The sequence below is a fragment of the Polypterus senegalus genome, chromosome 4 (genome assembly GCF_016835505.1).
Source record: "Polypterus senegalus isolate Bchr_013 chromosome 4, ASM1683550v1, whole genome shotgun sequence".
Lineage (NCBI taxonomy): Eukaryota > Metazoa > Chordata > Cladistia > Polypteriformes > Polypteridae > Polypterus > Polypterus senegalus.
In genome coordinates, this window is record NC_053157.1 from 232,510,485 (window position 1) to 232,528,371 (window position 17,887).

Sequence of the window (17,887 nt, forward strand, 5' to 3'; positions counted from 1 at the left end):
CGCTGGCTTCGACCAGAGACCGGACGGGCGGGAAGGTCGTCGGCGGGTGGCCTGTGAAGGCCTGGTCAATGCGCAATGCCCAGTTCCCTCGCCCAGCAGGTCGGGGCACGCTATCAAACATGTCGGGCCTCCTCGGCGTCCTGGAGCGTCAGTTGGCGGTCCTCCGACTTGGGGGTCAGAAAAGCCTGCTCGCGGGAACCGGCAGGGGCGAGCGGCCACCCCGAGCCCCTCGGCAGCGCTGCAGAAGCGCCAGCCAGAGCAAAGAGAGGCCGGTCCGCGCTGTTTCAAGTGTGGAGACCGGCCACCTGCTGCCAAACTGCCCCATCACACGCCTCGAGCCTATGGACTGCAGCTGGACATCAGCGGGAGGTATTGTACCCGCGCATCCCTTGGCGAGTCAGTCTACGGGAGTGGTGTTGCTAAATGGGCACACCGTGGTGGCTTTGTTTGATTCCGGCAGCAACATTACCATTGTTGCTCGCCGTTTAAATCTTCACCGCAGCAGTGGTTAAAGCAACATTTGTTGGTTACCTGTGTACATGGGGGACTAGGTCATATCGTTCAGCTCACTGCTATCTTACCTGGAAGGGAACCAATCAAATGGCGGTGCTGTGTTACCTGACCCCCCTTCCCAGTGATCCTGGGACAAGACTGGTAAAGAAAGAATCAGCGGTAAGCCATTACGCGCTCGGGGCCTCGTTGGATCTTGTCATGAGGGGAAAAGGCAACCCTCCAGCGGCCTCCGCGCCCGTGCACAAAGGCAGGCCCTATGATGGTGTCTCGGGGGACCTTTCCGTAGCTACGGGACCTTGACCGGAAGATTCGCGGAGAAGGGACTAGCCAGGGAACTCTCCCGGGCCCAGGCCCCAAGACCCTCTCGGCACCTGGACCATCAATTTGGTCCGCCCGGCCTCGCTTAAGAGAGCAGTGGAATGATGACTCCCTGCGCTTTGCCGGAGCAGCGATTGTTCTGCCTAACTGCTTCGACAGCGACGGATCCACACGCCAGGAACCCTTCTTTGTCCTGAAAATGATCTGTTGTACGGTGGCTACCCATGATGCGAGTCACGAAGTTGTTGCTAATTCAGCGTACCTTCGGCGAGAGATATCCGAGTTGGCACATGCTCCCTCCTAAGCGCCCACCTGGGGCGAAAAAACACTGGAGAGTTAAGCTCGCTTTTACTGGCCTGGGATCAATGAGGGAGGTCCGGCCGGTTCTATCCAATCCTGTCAGAGCCAGACCGCCAGATTCCTAGGAGGGACCGTGCTCCTCCTAGTCCCTATTCCCCTCGTGGACATCCCTTTGAAAGGATAGGGAATTGATTGGGTGGGACCCTGGACCCTCAACCCGTGGCCACAAGAGTATATCCTGGTCATGGTGGACTATGCCACCCGGTGCCAGAAGGCGGTTCCCCTGCGGCTCCGCTAATACTAAAAGCATCGCATACGGAACTGGTTAACTTGTTTTCACGCGTGGGCATACCCAAGGAGGTCCTCACGGACCAGAGTCGCCCTTCACGCCGGATCGTTCAAGGAGGTGGCCAAATTACTGCAGATAAAGCACCTGAAAGCGTCAGTCTATCACCCATAAACTGGCGGGTTGGTTGGCGATTTATTTAGGCGGCACAGCAGATGCTCCATAAGGTAGTCAGCGCGGCCGGCAGGAACTGGGACCAGCTCCTCCCTTCGTGCTTTTGCTTACGGGGAGGTACCCCAGGCCTCTCACGGGCTTCTCCCTTTTGAATTACTATCGACAGGGGATCCTCGACATCCTAAAGAGGCTGGGAGGCGAGGCTCTTCCCTCCTCTAATATTTTTCAGTAAGGCGCAACTGCGCGACCGACTCACAAAGATCAGGCCCCTCCTAAAGCGTGACTGCGTCTGAAGCAGCGCCAGGCCCGGTGTTTGCAGCTCCGTCCTCAGGAGTTCCGCCGGGGGACCCAGTTTGGTTTCTCGTCCGACCTCCACCTCGACTGCTCGCTCACTGGCAAGGGCCTTACGAGTTAAGGAGAGAAAGGACCAATCGACTTTGGGGAAAACAAGCCCAACCGTCGACGGTGAGGGGGATCTATCATATCAACCTGTTAAAGCCCTGGAGAATAGAGGCTTCCCGGGTCCCCTGGTCCTCTCCCTTTCACAAGCACAACTGCCCTTAACCTCGGAAAGGGCCCAAGCAGCGGCAGGGTTAGCCCAAACCTCCGAGCCATCCCAGGTGGTGGCGGTCACCGGCGGACCCCCTGATTGAGCCGCGATTAGTCCCGGGCCGGGGTATGGGCGGGGGAGGCCCTACCGACTCCGGAGCAAAGCGCAGAGGTCGAACTGGAGGGGGCTTATGTTGGACATGGACATAATTGAAGAGCCCATAGTCCTGGTCCAGCCCTATTGTCCTCGTTTTCCAAGCCAGGCGGCTCCTGGAGGTTCTGTAATGACTTTAGGCGTCTGAATCAGATCTCAAGTTCGATGCCCCCATGCCCCCTTGGCGACCTCCCTTGGCGGCTGGATGCGGCTCGATATCTGACACCCTGACATGACAAAGGGGATTGGCAAATTCCTTTAAGGCATCCCCAAGGAGAAAGCGGCCTTTAGCACCCCTAGCGGGCACCAGAAAGGTCCTCCCATTTGGGCTGCAGGGGCTCCGGCGCCCTTCAACGTCTGGTAGATAGAGTGCTGGCGCCTCCTGGTCCCATCGCCGCCTACCTGGATGGGGTGGTCATCTTTCGCACCTGGGAGGGCATCACTGCAGGTCGCAGCTGTCCTCCGACACTGGCTAAAGCCGGCCTCATAACCCCGGAAGTGTTTTTGGATTAAAGGCCAAATATTTGGCTACTCTGGGGCAAAGGGCAGGTGCGGCCACAGAGCTCAAGTGAAAGACATCTGAATGGCCCCGTCCAGTACCAAGAAACAGGTGCAGGCTTTCTTGGGGCTTCGGTTACTACACCGGTTTTTTCCCTTCTCGGGGCAGCACCCTTGACTGACCTGACAAAAGAGCTCCCCTATCGTGGTGTGGACCGACAAAGCAGAACCCGCGTTCAGTGACCCTAAAGAAGGCCCTAACTCGGCACCATATTACGGGGGCGTTTGGGCTCCGTTTATTCTCCAGACCGGCGGCGGACTGAGCCTGGGTGCCGTGCTGAGCCAAAACGTCGATGGTGTCGAGCACCTTATGTACCTTGGGGGAAACTGATGGACCGGGACCCGTGCGCAGTGGAGAGGAGGCCTTGGCCATTAAGTGGCGTGACCCACCTCGTTTCCTGCTGGGTGCGATTCGCTCTGGTGACTGATCCGCTGCACTTCAGTGGATGTCCCTGCACAAGAGTCGAATCCAGCGGGTCACCAGGTGGTTCCTGGACTTACAACCGTTAAGTTCACTGTCACTTAGTGGGGCCCTCAGGCCAATGCCGATGCCCTCTCCGTATTCCGACCTCTGGTTAGAGTCCGCCCGGCCTGGCGGTCCTGGGGCTAAGGGGGATCGTGTTTACGCAGCTAGGAGGCAGCAGGTTGATTCGACAGCACCTGGAAACCACTCGCCGCCAGGGGAAAGGTGGGGTGTCTTTCTCCTCTGCTTCCCCCATAGGCAAAGGCCGTCCTGCACCAGAGGCATCGATGCCCGCGTGCGTTACTTCCGCCTTCCTCCCCCATCTTGCCCTGCGTCATCCTTCCCCATCCTCCTTGCGGTCCTTCCGACATTCCTCCACTTCGTCCCCCCAATAAAATGGCCGCGGCGCGGGAGTGGTGTCGCGATTATGAACTTCTAAGTTTATGATTTTGACCTTTTTTTTTGTGTGTAGAATATCGGCGGGAAAAACCCAACACTTCATACTGTCTCTGCAATCCTTTACAATATATATATGTATATATATATTATATATTATATATATATATATATGTATATATATTTTATTATATATATATATATATGTATATTATATATATATATATATATGTATATATATATATATATATATGTATATATATATATATATATATATATATATATATATATAAAATTGTGTTATATATATATGTGTGTATTATATGTATATATATATATTATATATATATGTATATATATGTATATATATATATGTCAAATAATGCAAAAAAGTTACAACACGTGTTTCACCCTTATTTGGGCTCTAGGCATCACACTCCACTGCACCCTGCTTCTCGCAACTGTAGGTAACCACCCATACAATCAGATCGGGACTCTGATTATGGATACTATGGAATATATACATATATATATATATATATATATATATATATATATAGAATAGATAAATTTGGTTTTTGTGTTTTAGTAAAAACTGGAAATTAACCCTTTAAATGTGCTCAAGTTATGTTATGGTGACTATATAAAGAAATTTTGTTACTTTTATTTTGACAGGTTAAACAGGAGCCTCCTTTCCAGGTCACATGGTCATGCAGCGAGACATCTAATGGCCTCCATTCCACAGCTGTCCATGTGAGCAGGAAATCTTAGAAGAGCAGAGCGGAGCAGAGCAATGGCCTCAGCCAAACCTGATGGTAAGGGTGACAGACTGGCACACGTTAAACAAGATGACTGTGAGTGGGGTGCCCCCGAAGATTTGTCTGTGAAGGCAGAGGACTGTGAAAGAAAGATTTCACATTTTAAAGAAGAAGAAGAGGAGGAGGAGGAGTCAGAGGGGCAGATCGTTGAGGTGAAAGTTGAGGATTCAGGGAATTTCTCGGTTAGTCTTGAACTGCATGACCTTGAAAGTGGGACATTTCTCAAGCAAGATATTTGTCAAGAGTCGCATTCCAGTTTTCAGCCCTGGGTCACTAATGTGGGACACCTGCCAAATTCTGTGGAGCTGAAATCTGAGTTTGAATTGGAAATCAATGAAGGAAATGGGAAAGAAGCAGAAGAACAGCAGTCGTCTAGGAATGCAGAAATAAGTAAGTATTTGGTACACTGTATTAATCCCGAGGGGAAACTGTCTTTACACATGACCTTTGGTGGTCAGAGGGCAGAGTCAGCCATGTAATGTAGCTAAACATAAAGGAATGTGGCACTGAGAACACATACGGCTTATACCAGTAGTTGTTTGTGTAGTAGGCAGAAGTGAGAGCGGGATGGACAGTTAATTAAATTGGACTAGTATTTCCTCTAGGGGTCGCTAGCTCCCTAGTTGGAATAAATTTTTTGTTTGCAGCGTTTTAAGTTACCCGAAACTATATAGATATAATGTAATATGGCGATATCCCTCCCATAGTGATAGAGCGGTAAGAAATAATCCATCCATCCATCCATTATCCGACCAGCTATATCCAAACTACAGGGTCACGGGGGTCTGCTGGAGCCAATCCCAGCCAACACAGGGCACAAGGCAGGAAACAAACCCTGGACAGGGCACACACACACACACATACACACACCAAGCACACACTAGGGACACTTTTGGATCGCCAATGCACCTAACCTGCATGTCTTTGGACTTTGGAGGAAACCCACGCAGACTACATGCAAACTCCACGCAGGGAGGACCCGGGAAGCGAACCCAGGTCTCCTAGCTACGAAGCAGCAGTGCTACCCACTGCACCACTGTGCCACCCGTAAGAAATCACAGAAGAGTAAATAATTTTAGCTTTCTTTAGTGACAATTTAAGCGGCATTAAAGACGAAGGAAGCCAAATGGCAAGACCGTTACTAAGGTGAGATCATGATGTATGCAGTGTGTCATTTTTAGTCGCTGCGCTGGAAGGATTTTTAGGATGGATAATGTTATCAACCATCCATCGGCTTCGAGGTGTTTGGCTGCTATCCATGTGTTTTGTACTGTTTTCTGCACGTTGTAATGATTGCTACACTCCACTAAGTTTACAGTAAAAATTATACTGATGATCGCAGATCAACCCCAAACTGCCTTCAGCCCCTTCTCACAGTGCAGAAAGATGACTTCTAATAATAAAAGTGATATTTACTAAACCACACAGAGAAAAGATGCAACAAGACAAAAAACAATGTAATTAATACATTTTCTACAATAACTCTAAACTCCCCCACTTCCAATATATACAATAAACAAAAGGCATAAAATGATATATCCAAGAATACTCCCCACCGTCCATTCAATTTAGTCTTTTTCCAATTTTCCTATTTCCCCATAGTTCAGTTTCTTAGACATTCCAATCCCAGAATAAAAGATTTACGGCTCACACTGCTTCTGATTCCTTTCACGTTAAAGTTCACTTCCCTCAGCATATCCGGAATCTTCGAGGTGGCCACCCCAGACTGTGTATGACTTTTGGTGCTCCCCGAAAACAATCTTTCTCTTGGACTCGGATGGGTCATGTCTTTTTCCTCCACCATACACTGTGTGCACAATTATTAGGCAAGTGAGTATTTTGACCATATCATCATTTTTAATGCGTATATTCCAACTCCAAGCTGTATTAACTTGAATGCTTATTGGATTTAAGCACGTCAGGTGATGTGTATTTGTGTAATGAGGGAGGGTGTGGCCTAAGGAGATCAACACCCTATATCAAGGTGTGCAGAATTATTAGGCAGCTAGTTTTCCTCGAGCAAAATGGGCCAAAAAAGAGATTTAACTGACTCTGAAAAGTCAAAAATTGTAAAAAGTCTTTCAGAGGGATGCAGCACTTTTGGAATTGCTAAGATATTGGTGTGTGATCACAGAACCATCAAACATTTTGTTGCAAATAGTCAACAGGGTCGCAAGAAACGTGTTGAGAACAAAAGACGCAAATTAGCTGCCAAAGATTTGAGAAGAATCAAACGTGAAGCTACCAGGAACCCATTATCCTCCAGTACTTTCATATTCCAGAGCTGCAACCTACCTGGAGTGCCCAGAAGTACAAGGTGTTCAGTGCTCAAAGACATGGCCAAGGTAAGGAGGGCTGAAACCCAACCACCACTGAACAAGAAACAGAAGTTGAAACGTCAAAACTGGGCCAAGAAATATCTGAAGACAGATTGTTTTCAAAGGTTTTATGGACCGATGAGATGAGAGTGACTCTTGATGGACCAGATGGATGGACCTGTGGATCAGTAATGGGCACAGAGCTCCACTCCAACGTGGAGGTGGGGTACTGGTATGAGCTGGTATTTTTAAAGATGAGCTAGTTGGACCTTTTTGCATTGAAGATGAACTCAAAATCAACTCCCAAACCTACTGCCAGTTTTTCAAGACACTTTCTTCAAACAGTGATACAGGAGAAAGACCATGATTTTTATACAGGCCAATGCTCCATCACTTGCATCGAAGTTCTCCACTGCATGGCCAGCCAGTAAAGGCCTTAAAGATGAAGGAATAATGACATGGCCCCCCTTCCTCATCTGACCTAAACCCTATCGAGAACTTGTGGCACTTCTTAAATGCTAGATTTACGGGGAGAAAACAATCCACCTCTCTGAAGAGTGTCTGGGAGGCTGTAGTCACTGCTCCACAAAAAGCTGATCGTCAACAGATCAAGAAACTGACAGACTCCATGAATGGAAAGAAAGGCTTATGACTGTTATTGGAAAGAAGGGTGGCTATATTGGTCATTGATTGATTGATTTATTTTTTTTAAATGTCAGAGATGTTTATTTGTAAATTTTGAGGTGTTTGTTTATTATTCTCACTATAACAGATGAAAATAGACAAGTGAGATGGGAAAATTTTCATTTTTCCTTTAGTTGCATAATAAATCTGCACACTAATAGTTGCCTAATAATTGTACGCACATATGTATTCCCCTGATGATGTTCACACTCACATTTCCGTTGTGAAACATTCAGGTTTCAGGTTTATTAACATTTTGGATTGACTGATAGCACTGTGTTTGTTCCATATTAAAATTAATCCTCAAAAATACAACTTGCCTAATAATTCTTCACTCCCTGTAAAAACTCAGGCTGTCTTTTCTTCCTTCTCCTCCTGCCTTTTCACGCCCATATTTAAATAGTGCATCTGTTTCCATGGCAGTCCCAGAAATCGCAATGACAGCCCCGTACCTCCCAAAAGGTCCTCTCTATCCAACCCGCCCATCTTATCTACTGTATTCTCAAATGGCAACGGGATTTTACATAGAGAGAAAAAAAACAAAACAAACAAAAACATATACATATTTATGTGGCAATGCTACAACTAGTGACGAGCTGCTCGGGTATGTGACAGCTAACAACAGCTGAGCTAAGTAATAAGACGTAAAAGGGTTGACCGAGCTCAAATAGTGCCCAACACATGACTTTCCACTTAAATAAAAGGATAAGAGTCTATGTGTGTCTGTCTAGTTGCTAAGTCCCTGTCATTCTAACAGATGGCTCATCACAAACATTACCACTGCTTTTACAATCTCCATACCACATGGCATAGAACAGAGACGTATACATTGCATGTGTCATTCCAACAGATGGCACATTACAAACATTTTTAGGAATAAAATGCATTGCATGTGTCATTCCAACAGATGGCACATCACAAACATTAGCACTGCTTTTACAAACCCCATACCACAGGGCATAGAACAGAGACATATACATTGCATGTGTCATTCTAACAGATGGTGCATCACAAACATTACCACTTGTTTTTGGAATTCCTTACCAAATAACATATAACAGAGACATGGGCATTGCATGATGCACAGCAAATGTTAACGCTGATGTCTGTGTTGATCACTTAGATTTCATCACATCTTAGGCGGGTGGCGCCACCAGGCTCCATATGAAGCTGTGATTTTTATCCGCGAGTGATTGTAGGCCCATATTGTGTTATGTTTAAGGGAAAGAAGGAATCATATTTTGTTCAAACAATGTGCATTTCATTAACTGTGCACAGGTAAGGCATGAACAGGTCTTAAAGAAATACTCTGCTGAATAACAATATTTTGTTTCAATTTTACTTCCCCCGTGTGCTTTATAGTGACAGCCAAGAAAAAAAGAAAATAACGTCACGTTTTCATTCAGAAAGAAAGTTTATGATTCAACAATCACAGTAGGTGACCAATGCAGAACAACAGTAAACAATATCAAAACATTCATGAAAAAAATGTCACCCTACGCGTATCACATAATCCACTTGCAAAGTCATCCATTTATTTACTCACACCATCCCAAAAATGTATTTTTTACTAAAATATTGTTAACTAAATCACTTTCTGGAAAACCGTCACGACAATGAAGAAGGAAGTGGCGTGCTCACACATGCAAATGAGCGTCTGGTTGAAGACCCGCCTCTTCCTCTCATTCATTGGTCAAAAGTTGTGCCTTCAATTTGAAAGCACAGAACTGTGGGAATAAGTTGCACTGTGCTGCTTTACGATATGCACTGATGGCCCAAAGGGATACATAGCCAGGGGTGGCTTTACTGGTGCTCGTCAATGGCTGAGGCCGTTACCATACAATATAGCACTGGGTTGGCCTGGGAGGCTTTCACAGATACAGAGCCACGGTGACTATCACCTTACGATATGCAAAAGATGTCAGAGAGGACCCACCAACAGAAGGCCTTTGACAATAGTTTAACTCCAGTGATCACTATCACCTTACGATGTGCAACATTTATTGTGCATATCGTATCCCTGGCCGCGTACTGTCGAGTGGCACTCCCTCATCTAACAGTGATGACTACCACCTTACGATATGCCCTGGCTATGTATCGCTTTGGGCCTGACGAGCACCAATAAAGCCTCCCTGGCTATGTATCCCTTTGGGCCGCTTATTAACCGAATGTTGGGTGCAACATTTATTGTGCATATCGTAATGTTAACTTATCATGTGTATGTCCATGCATGTTTGTAGGGTAACGCCCCAAAGGGATACATAGCCAGGGAGGCTTTCTTTGGTACGTAACTCCAGTGATGGCTATCACCAACAATATAGCACTGGGTTGATCCATAGACAAGAAGAAAGCCCTGGAAGGCCACATGCAAAGTCATCCATTTATTTACTCACACAATCCCAAAAATGTATTTTTACTATCCATTACTTCATCCATTATTCAACCCGCTATATCCTAACTACAGGGTCACGGGGGTCTGCTGGAGCCAATCCCAGCCAACACAGGGCGCAAGGCAGGAAACAAACTCCGGGCAGGGCACCAACCCACTGCAGGGCGCACACACACACCCACCAAGCACACATTAGGGCCAAATTGGAATCGCCAATGCACCTAACCTGCATGTCTTTGGGAGGAAACCCACGCAGACACGGGGAGAACATGCAAACTCCACACAGGGAGGACCCGGGAAGTGAACCCAGGTCTCCTAACTGCGAGGCAGCAGTGCTACCACTGCGCCGCCATATTTTTACTAAAATATTTTTAATTAAATCACTTTCTGGAAGGAAAGGAAGGAAGTCGCATGCACACACATACACGCAAATGAGTGTCTGGTTGAAGACCCGCCTCTTCCTCTCATTCATTGGTCAAAAGATCTGCCTTCAATTTGAAAGCACAGAACTGTGGGAATATATTGCAATGTTCTGCTTTTGCTGGAAACCCAATAATAATACTTTAGCTAGAAATGCACATTTTTTCCACATTTTGAGCATTCTGATAGATAACAGACTTATGGATTATGCAGCACAAGTAACGTCTTTTTTTCTCATGGACACTTTTCACAGTGTTTGTGATTGTTGGGTTCCATTCAACTGTTTATTCTCGTTCTGCATGGAAACATGAAATCACTTTTTTTTTTTTCCCCCTCAGCCATCCCTATAAATCACACAGGATAAGAAACATTTAAATAAAATATCATTTTTGTGTGGGGTATTACATTAAAAATAGTCTTTGTGCAGTAAAATCTACTGATGTGATTTATCTCAAAATCAGTAGACGTCTGTCCATTGTCTAATGTAGATTCAGTTTTGGGTGATCGGGTCCTTGGAACATTAGAACAATCTGGACGAGAACGGGCCATTCAGACTAGCAAAGCTCACCAGTGCCATCCACTTAATTCTTCTAAAACAACATCAAGTCCTTAAAGATTGACTTTTACTCTGAAAGTGGATTTCATAGACGTATACATCCATCCAAATTTTGCCCAGGTCACATTTCTTTCCTTTTAGTGATATTTTTTATAGAATGTGTGGGGGAAAGGTAAGCTCATCTAGTGTTCTGTATACAGAATTTGTGATATACCATAATATTCACAGACACATTGAATCCAGCACAGTGTTACATGTGGCAGGATTTCCCTGAAGTGTCAGTCTGTTTCAGGCCCTGATTCATCACCAGATCACCTAACCTGCACAATTTTGGGGATTTGGAAGAAGAAGAAGAAGAAGAAAAAGAAAAGTTGTCTAAGGGGGAACGTAATGTAGAGCAATATTGTTCAACCGCTGATTTGTGGGCTGGCACCTGTCCATATAATTTGTTTTTTGGAAATTCACGACAAACCAGCAGGTCACGTGTTTTAGCTCAGTCTTTCCCAACTGCCATACTGTGGCATTCTTTGCTCATCAGTATATTACTAGGAAATGCTTGATACTTCAAGAGGGACTCCAACCCCAGTGGTCTCGGTTAGGATCGTGCGCTGATAGGGTGTTGCTGCACCCACCACATAACGAACCACCTTCAAGGGACACCGCAGCACCGCACTGGAGCAGTGTGATTGTTTTTGTTGGTGGCTGGAGTGCCAATCCTGCCACCAACCCCCAAGTGTTCCCTATAAATTAGGGGACCCGCTTGCAGGACTGGATTCAGATTAGCCTCATATCTAGGATAGAGCAATTGCAAGTTAAGGGCCTTGCTCAGGGTTCCCAACGGAGCAGATGGTCTAATGCTAATCAATTTGGACGTTCAAAACATCAGCCATTCGATTTCCACATACACAGTCAGTGAAGAGTTTCTTACACTTCGACCAGTCCACGCGTTAAAAAGGTTGAAACCTGCTGTTGTGGAGAACATGCAAAGTCCACATGGAGAAAGCAATGGGTGTTGGACTTGACACCAGGATGCTGTGACAGTGAGACAGTTACACTGCTCCACTGTGCCACCCTAATATAAGGACACATATTTGCATTGTGGACACATGGGGACTGCTGTTGCCCTGTGTAACCCAGCAGACAGACATAGGACACAAAGTAAAAGTACCCAGAAGACTTTTTATTATTTTCCCAGCACCATATCCACCATAAACAGGCACATAAACACATTATTCCAAACACAGCTTCCTTCCGTTCTTTCCTCCACACCTCCCAGCAAGTGTTGCCCACCTCCTCTCGACTCTGCCTCACTTGCTGGGTCTCCAACAGCTCTTTATATAGTCCTTGACCTGGAAGTGCTTTCTTCCTTCCTTCATCATGACTTGCTAGTACTTCCGGGTCAGATGGAGACCTTTTATTTTTCTTGTCACCCCGGAAGTACTTCTGGGTTTCTGCCCACATGATCTGCTAGTACTTCGAGGCAAGGTGAGCACGTAGACTCCCAGCATCTTTCCACAGCATCCGCTGGTGTCACCCACGGCACCCAGCAGGATTGTGTGTCCAAACTCCATGTCCTGCGGGAACCTGGGACACCGCTGCGGTCCAGGGGAGCTGCTGTCTAGCATCTTGGAGGAGGCAGTGTCCTAGAAAAGCTGCCTTCCCTCATCCTTTCATCTTAGGGGTGTCCCGACCAGGTTGAGCTGCCAGCCGTCTCTTACAGCATACAGTGGAACCTCGGGTCACGACCATAATTCGTTCCAAAACTCTGGTCACAACCCGAAGTAATTTCCCCCATAGGATTGTATGTAAATATAATTAATCCATTCCGGACCGAACAAGCTGTATGTAAATATATTTTTTTAAAGATTTTTAAGCACAAAGATAGTTAATTGTACCATAGAATGCACCTTGTAATAGTAAACTAAATGTAAAAATATTGAATAACACTGAGAAAACCTTGAACAGAGAACGCTCGAAGCAGTCTCTTTAAAAACAAGCCCGGTGCATTCTTTAACTGCCTTCTTGGCCTTACGCGGCCAATGCTCTCTCTCTCTTGCTCACTCACTCACTCACTCACTCTTTCTCTCTCTCTCTCTTGCTCACTCACTCTCTCTCTTCTCTCTCTCTTACTCACTCACTCACTCTCTCTCTCTCTCTCTCTCTCTCTCTCTCTCTCTCGCTGCACAAGGAGAGACTGAACACGTGCGGAAATCATCGGCGCGTACAAACCGGAAGGGAAACTGGCTTGTTTGTCACCCGAGTGTGTGGTTGTGAACAGATGCAAAAGTTTGGTGAACTTTTTGGTCGTAACCTGATTTGTACGTATTCAGAGACATTCGTGACCCGAGGTTCCACTGTATATATTTTTTTTCAATGTCTGATAGATCTTAAAGCCATCAGACACAAACGCAGACTGTAAACCCAAATTCACGTCCCTGATTGCTTTTGCTGCCGGTTATCTGCTCACTAATCCCCTCTGTTTCCCTACAAATATATCACAGTCAACAGATTTGATGGAGTAAGACAAAGCTTAATCACACCACTGCGGTGGGCTGGCGCCATGCCCGGGGATTTGTTCCTGCCTTGTGCCCTGTGCTGGCGGGGATTGGCTCCAGCAGACCCCCGTGATCCTGTGTTAGGATATAGCGGGTTGGATAATGGAATGGATTGATTAATCACAGCAAGAGAAAATGAGGCATAGAGGGAGATAGCAATAGTGACCACTAGACATGAATGGGAGCATTAAACTTGAATTTGACTGAATCATCATGACAGACACACTGCATCATATGTTAGATCCCATCCATCCATTTACTGCCCTTGGGGTCTCTTTGACAGACTTTGAAGAATGATAGGCATCAGCCTGACAAACACTGGCACACACATCCACACTCAATGACACCAGACGGTGATTAAAATGTCAGATACGTCTGTGAGGTATGAAAAGAAATTGAACAGACATCAGGAAAATGGGCAAAGTTCAAGCACACAGTGGGCAGGGCTGTAGGGGACCCATTTGAGGACACACTAGACTAGTCAGATGGCTGCACATCTTTTTAATAGTTTATTCAGTTTAAAACTTTTAACTAAACTGTTTTTGCTTTTACAGGTTTCCAGGACAATGACAGCTTCTCCCCATCTTCCTTTGCTCAGACCTCTCTTCAGTGCAGACTGCAGCACAAAGAGGACAAGGCAACGATGAAGAAATCAACAAGAGGATCAGAGAATTTGACAGCTGCCCGTTTCCAGTGCCGTCCCTTACCTGCCATTGATCCAACACAGATAGAAGCCATCTGCACCAATCAACAACAAATAAACGGTATTGGTCACGAGGCTGTGTATGCTGGCCGAGCGTGTAGAACAAGTTTGAAAAGCAAATCTGACTGTGAAGATCATAAGTTGATTCCCACAAAACCAAAATCATATCCCTGTTCTGAATGTGGCAGGCAGTTTTCACGCAGCTACAATCTTCTGAAACACACAAGAATTCACACTGGAGAGAAACCCTATTGCTGTCTAGAATGTGGCAAACGATTTTCACAAAAAAGCAGCCTTCAGTGCCACATGAGAATCCACACGGGCGAAAAACCTCATTGCTGTTCCGAATGTGGCAAACGATTCTACCACAGGAGGAGTCTTCAGAAACACATGAATATTCACACTGGGGAGAAACCTCACTGCTGCTCCGAATGTGATAAAAGATTTTCACAAATAAGCACTCTTCAGTGCCACATAAGAGTCCACACAGGAGAAAAACCGTACTGCTGCTCTGAATGTGGCAGACGATTCTCTCGTAACAGCAGTCTTCAGCAGCACACACGAATTCACACTGGAGAGAAGCCTTATTGCTGTTCTGAATGTGGGAAAAAATTCTCCCAAAACATCCACCTTCATAAGCACAAAATAATTCACACTGGAGAAAAACCTTATTGCTGTTCTGAATGTGGCAAACGATTTTCCCATATAAGCAACTTCCAGAACCATGTGAAAAATCACACTGGAGAAAAACCTTATAGCTGTCTAGAATGTGGGAAACAATTTTCGCTTAAGAGCTATCTTCAGAGACATGCAAAACATCATACTGGAGAAAAACCTTATAGCTGCTTTGAATGTGGGAAAAGGTTCTTACGGTCATGTGAACTTCAAAGCCACACCAGAATTCACACTGGGGAGAAGCCATACTGTTGCTTGGATTGTGGTAAACAATTCTCACACAGGAGTACTCTTAATAAACATACAAGGATTCACATGTGAGGAAATCCTCATTGCTGCTCTGAATGACAGAGAACATTGTCAGAAATATCAGTGTCACATCAGAATTTGTGAGGCAGAGAAACCTTCTTATTCTCCCAAAATGTGGCAAAGGATTCTCAGAAAACATTGCCCTTTACTATCATAAGAGTTTCATACTGGTGGAAAAGCCCATAATTGTTTTGAATGTGGCAAGTGTTTCTCACACAGCAGGAATCTTAATAAACGCAATAGAACTTACCCTGGAGAGAAATTAATTAATCAATGAATCAATTATTTAAGGAATCAATAATCACAAGAGAATTTACCCTGGAGTGAATATTTATTGACTGATGTATTTGATTGAAATAAAATATCAGGAGAAGCAAAGAGAAGTTTGTGTAAGTGTTGCTGGGATCAACAGAACTCATCAAAAGCCCATCAAGATGTTTTGACAATTACTATCATCCACTACAAAGTACAAAATAAGGGATTTCTGGGAATTATGCATGTAATAAACCAAGTCGTACAACTTTAAAGCAACAATAATGCCATAAAAAGTCTCAGTTCAAGAATGAGATTCGGTCTTGACTTAAGGAAAGAATAACCCTTTTAAGTCTACAAAAACCCTCAACAAGAAAACCCCTCTCATGTGGCAGTGGATTCAAATAGACAGTCCTCAGGGCTGCACAAGAATCCACATTCTGCCAAAATGTGGAAAAAATAACAGAAATAAGTTGTGCTGGGACCAGCAGAATTAATAAAAATAAATGTTCAGGTCCATCTTGACTTCTGACCGATTACCATAACTCAATACAAAGTGCAAAGGGAAGTGTAATTAGAAACAATACAGACACTGGACCAACCCCAGTCCCCACTGAAATGCTATGACATCCTTCAGCATTAATAAAGTTTCCATCCATCCATACAAGCCATTATTTTATAACAAAATATTCAAGCATGTGGGTGGCACGGTGGTTGCTGCCTCGCAGTTAGGAGACCTGGGTTCACTTCCTGCATGGAGTTTGCATGTTCTCCCCATGTCTGCATGGGTTTCCTCCCACAGTCCAAAGAAATGCAGGTTGGGTGCATTGGTGATTCTAAATTGTTCCTAGTGTGTGAGTGTGTGCGCCCTGCGGTGGGCTGGCACCCTGCCCGGGGTTTGTTTCCTGCCTTGTGCCCTGTGTTGGCTGGGATTGGCTCTGGCAGACCCCCGTGCCCCTGTAGTTAGAATACAGCGGCCTAGATAATGGATGGAAGGATAATAGTTTGAACCCTATTTTGGGTTTGTGTAGGCCAAAGTGTTTGAGAGAGAGAGAGTTTGGTGTCAGGCTTCCTGGGATGAGGCCTAGTCAGTGAAGGGTTTGTTTCCTGCCTTGTGCCCTGTGTTGGCTGGGATTGGCTCCAGCAGACCCCCCGTGACACTGTAGTTGGGATATAGCAGGTTGAATAATGGATGGACGGATATTCAAGCATACCAGTGAGATGAAGCAGTTCTGCAAGGATAAGTAGGCCAGAATTCCTCCTCTGGACTGTGGGAAACTGACAACAAAAGAAATTTAGCAAATGAGAAAATCCTATTCAGTTGGTTTGTTCAGCTCATATCTAAGTTGTCCTTAATTCGCTCCCAGATGTTCCATAAAGGTGGCACATAACTCAGTAGTTTGTTTCAGATTCCCACAACTCTCTGTGTAAAGAAGAATTTCCTGGCATCAGTGTGAAATACTCTCCCCTTTATCTTCCACTGGTGCCCTCCGAGTATGGGATTTGCCCTTAAAGGTGAAAGAATTCTGCTGGATCGACTTTATCAACGCCTTTGAAATTCTCAAAGACCCGGATTAGCAAGTTCATCAGCGCAAGGCTAAACAGTCACAGTACGACCTTTCCTCAAGTCCTGGTATGCTTTTGATTGTTCTCCTCTGCCAAGCTTCAGGTGCTGCTATGTCTTTATGTTTTATTGCATGGTGACCAGCAAAGCACACAGGACTCCAGATGCCGGTCTCATTTGAGTGTTAAATAGTCTGAGTAGAACGTCCCTGAGGAACATGGACAAGAAACATTATGGTGTGGGTGCAATGGTGACAGCTGGGGTAACCAGGTATTGAGTCTAAAGGGAGGGAGTTACTTTCTCACCTCAGATGGTACGTGACTGTCTTTATTAAACTGATAAAATAAAGACCAACAACTTGTTATTTATCCACGCCATATCCTTGTTATTTGTCATTTGAGTTACTTTGAAGATTTCAAAACATCTGTTAGGATAAATATAAGAAAAAAATACCAAAAAAAAAAAAATTCCTTTTCTCTGCTGTCTATGGATGTGTATAAAGGTGTGTGTGTGTGTGTGTTTGTACTGTGACAGGTATGTTTTTAGGGAGTGCACAAAGAAACTGTGCTTTCTACTACAAGAGTAAAGTCTCTTTAATGTGTTGCTCTTAAACTTTCAGGCTCTTTGTCGATCTGGAAACCCTGAAGGTACAGTGGGTATAGAAAAGAATCCCCCCCCACCCTTCAAAATATTCCCATTGTTTTGCTTTACAGCTTTAAATGAAAACACACACAAACTAATGTTTCTTCCCAGCTTTACTTACTCAATGCACCCTCTAACATCCGAGTGAAAGATATCACAGCTACAGTTCAGAAGAATTTTAAAAATTCAAAACCAAGACCTACTAAGATTAATAAAGGATCACCCCCCCCCCATGTCGATGTCATTTTATTGACCCCCCTTTTCCTTTAATGACCGCCTTGAGTCTCTTGT

General features: G+C 45.3%; 1 protein-coding gene across 2 annotated transcripts in view; it reads left to right on the plus strand.

Moving 5' to 3' along the window:
• The window catches only part of LOC120528134 (zinc finger protein 501-like), a 28,049-nt gene extending 11,945 nt beyond the window's left edge, over positions 1-16,104 (plus strand). For both annotated transcript variants that reach the window (XM_039752192.1, XM_039752193.1), the window contains exons 2-3: positions 4,387-4,919; positions 14,006-16,104. In XM_039752192.1, the coding sequence (XP_039608126.1) occupies positions 4,505-4,919; positions 14,006-15,150 (1,560 nt within the window). In that variant the 5' untranslated portion in view covers positions 4,387-4,504 and the 3' untranslated portion in view covers positions 15,151-16,104. The remainder of the gene's footprint in view (positions 1-4,386; positions 4,920-14,005) is intronic.
• Positions 16,105-17,887: the final 1,783 nt, after the last annotated feature.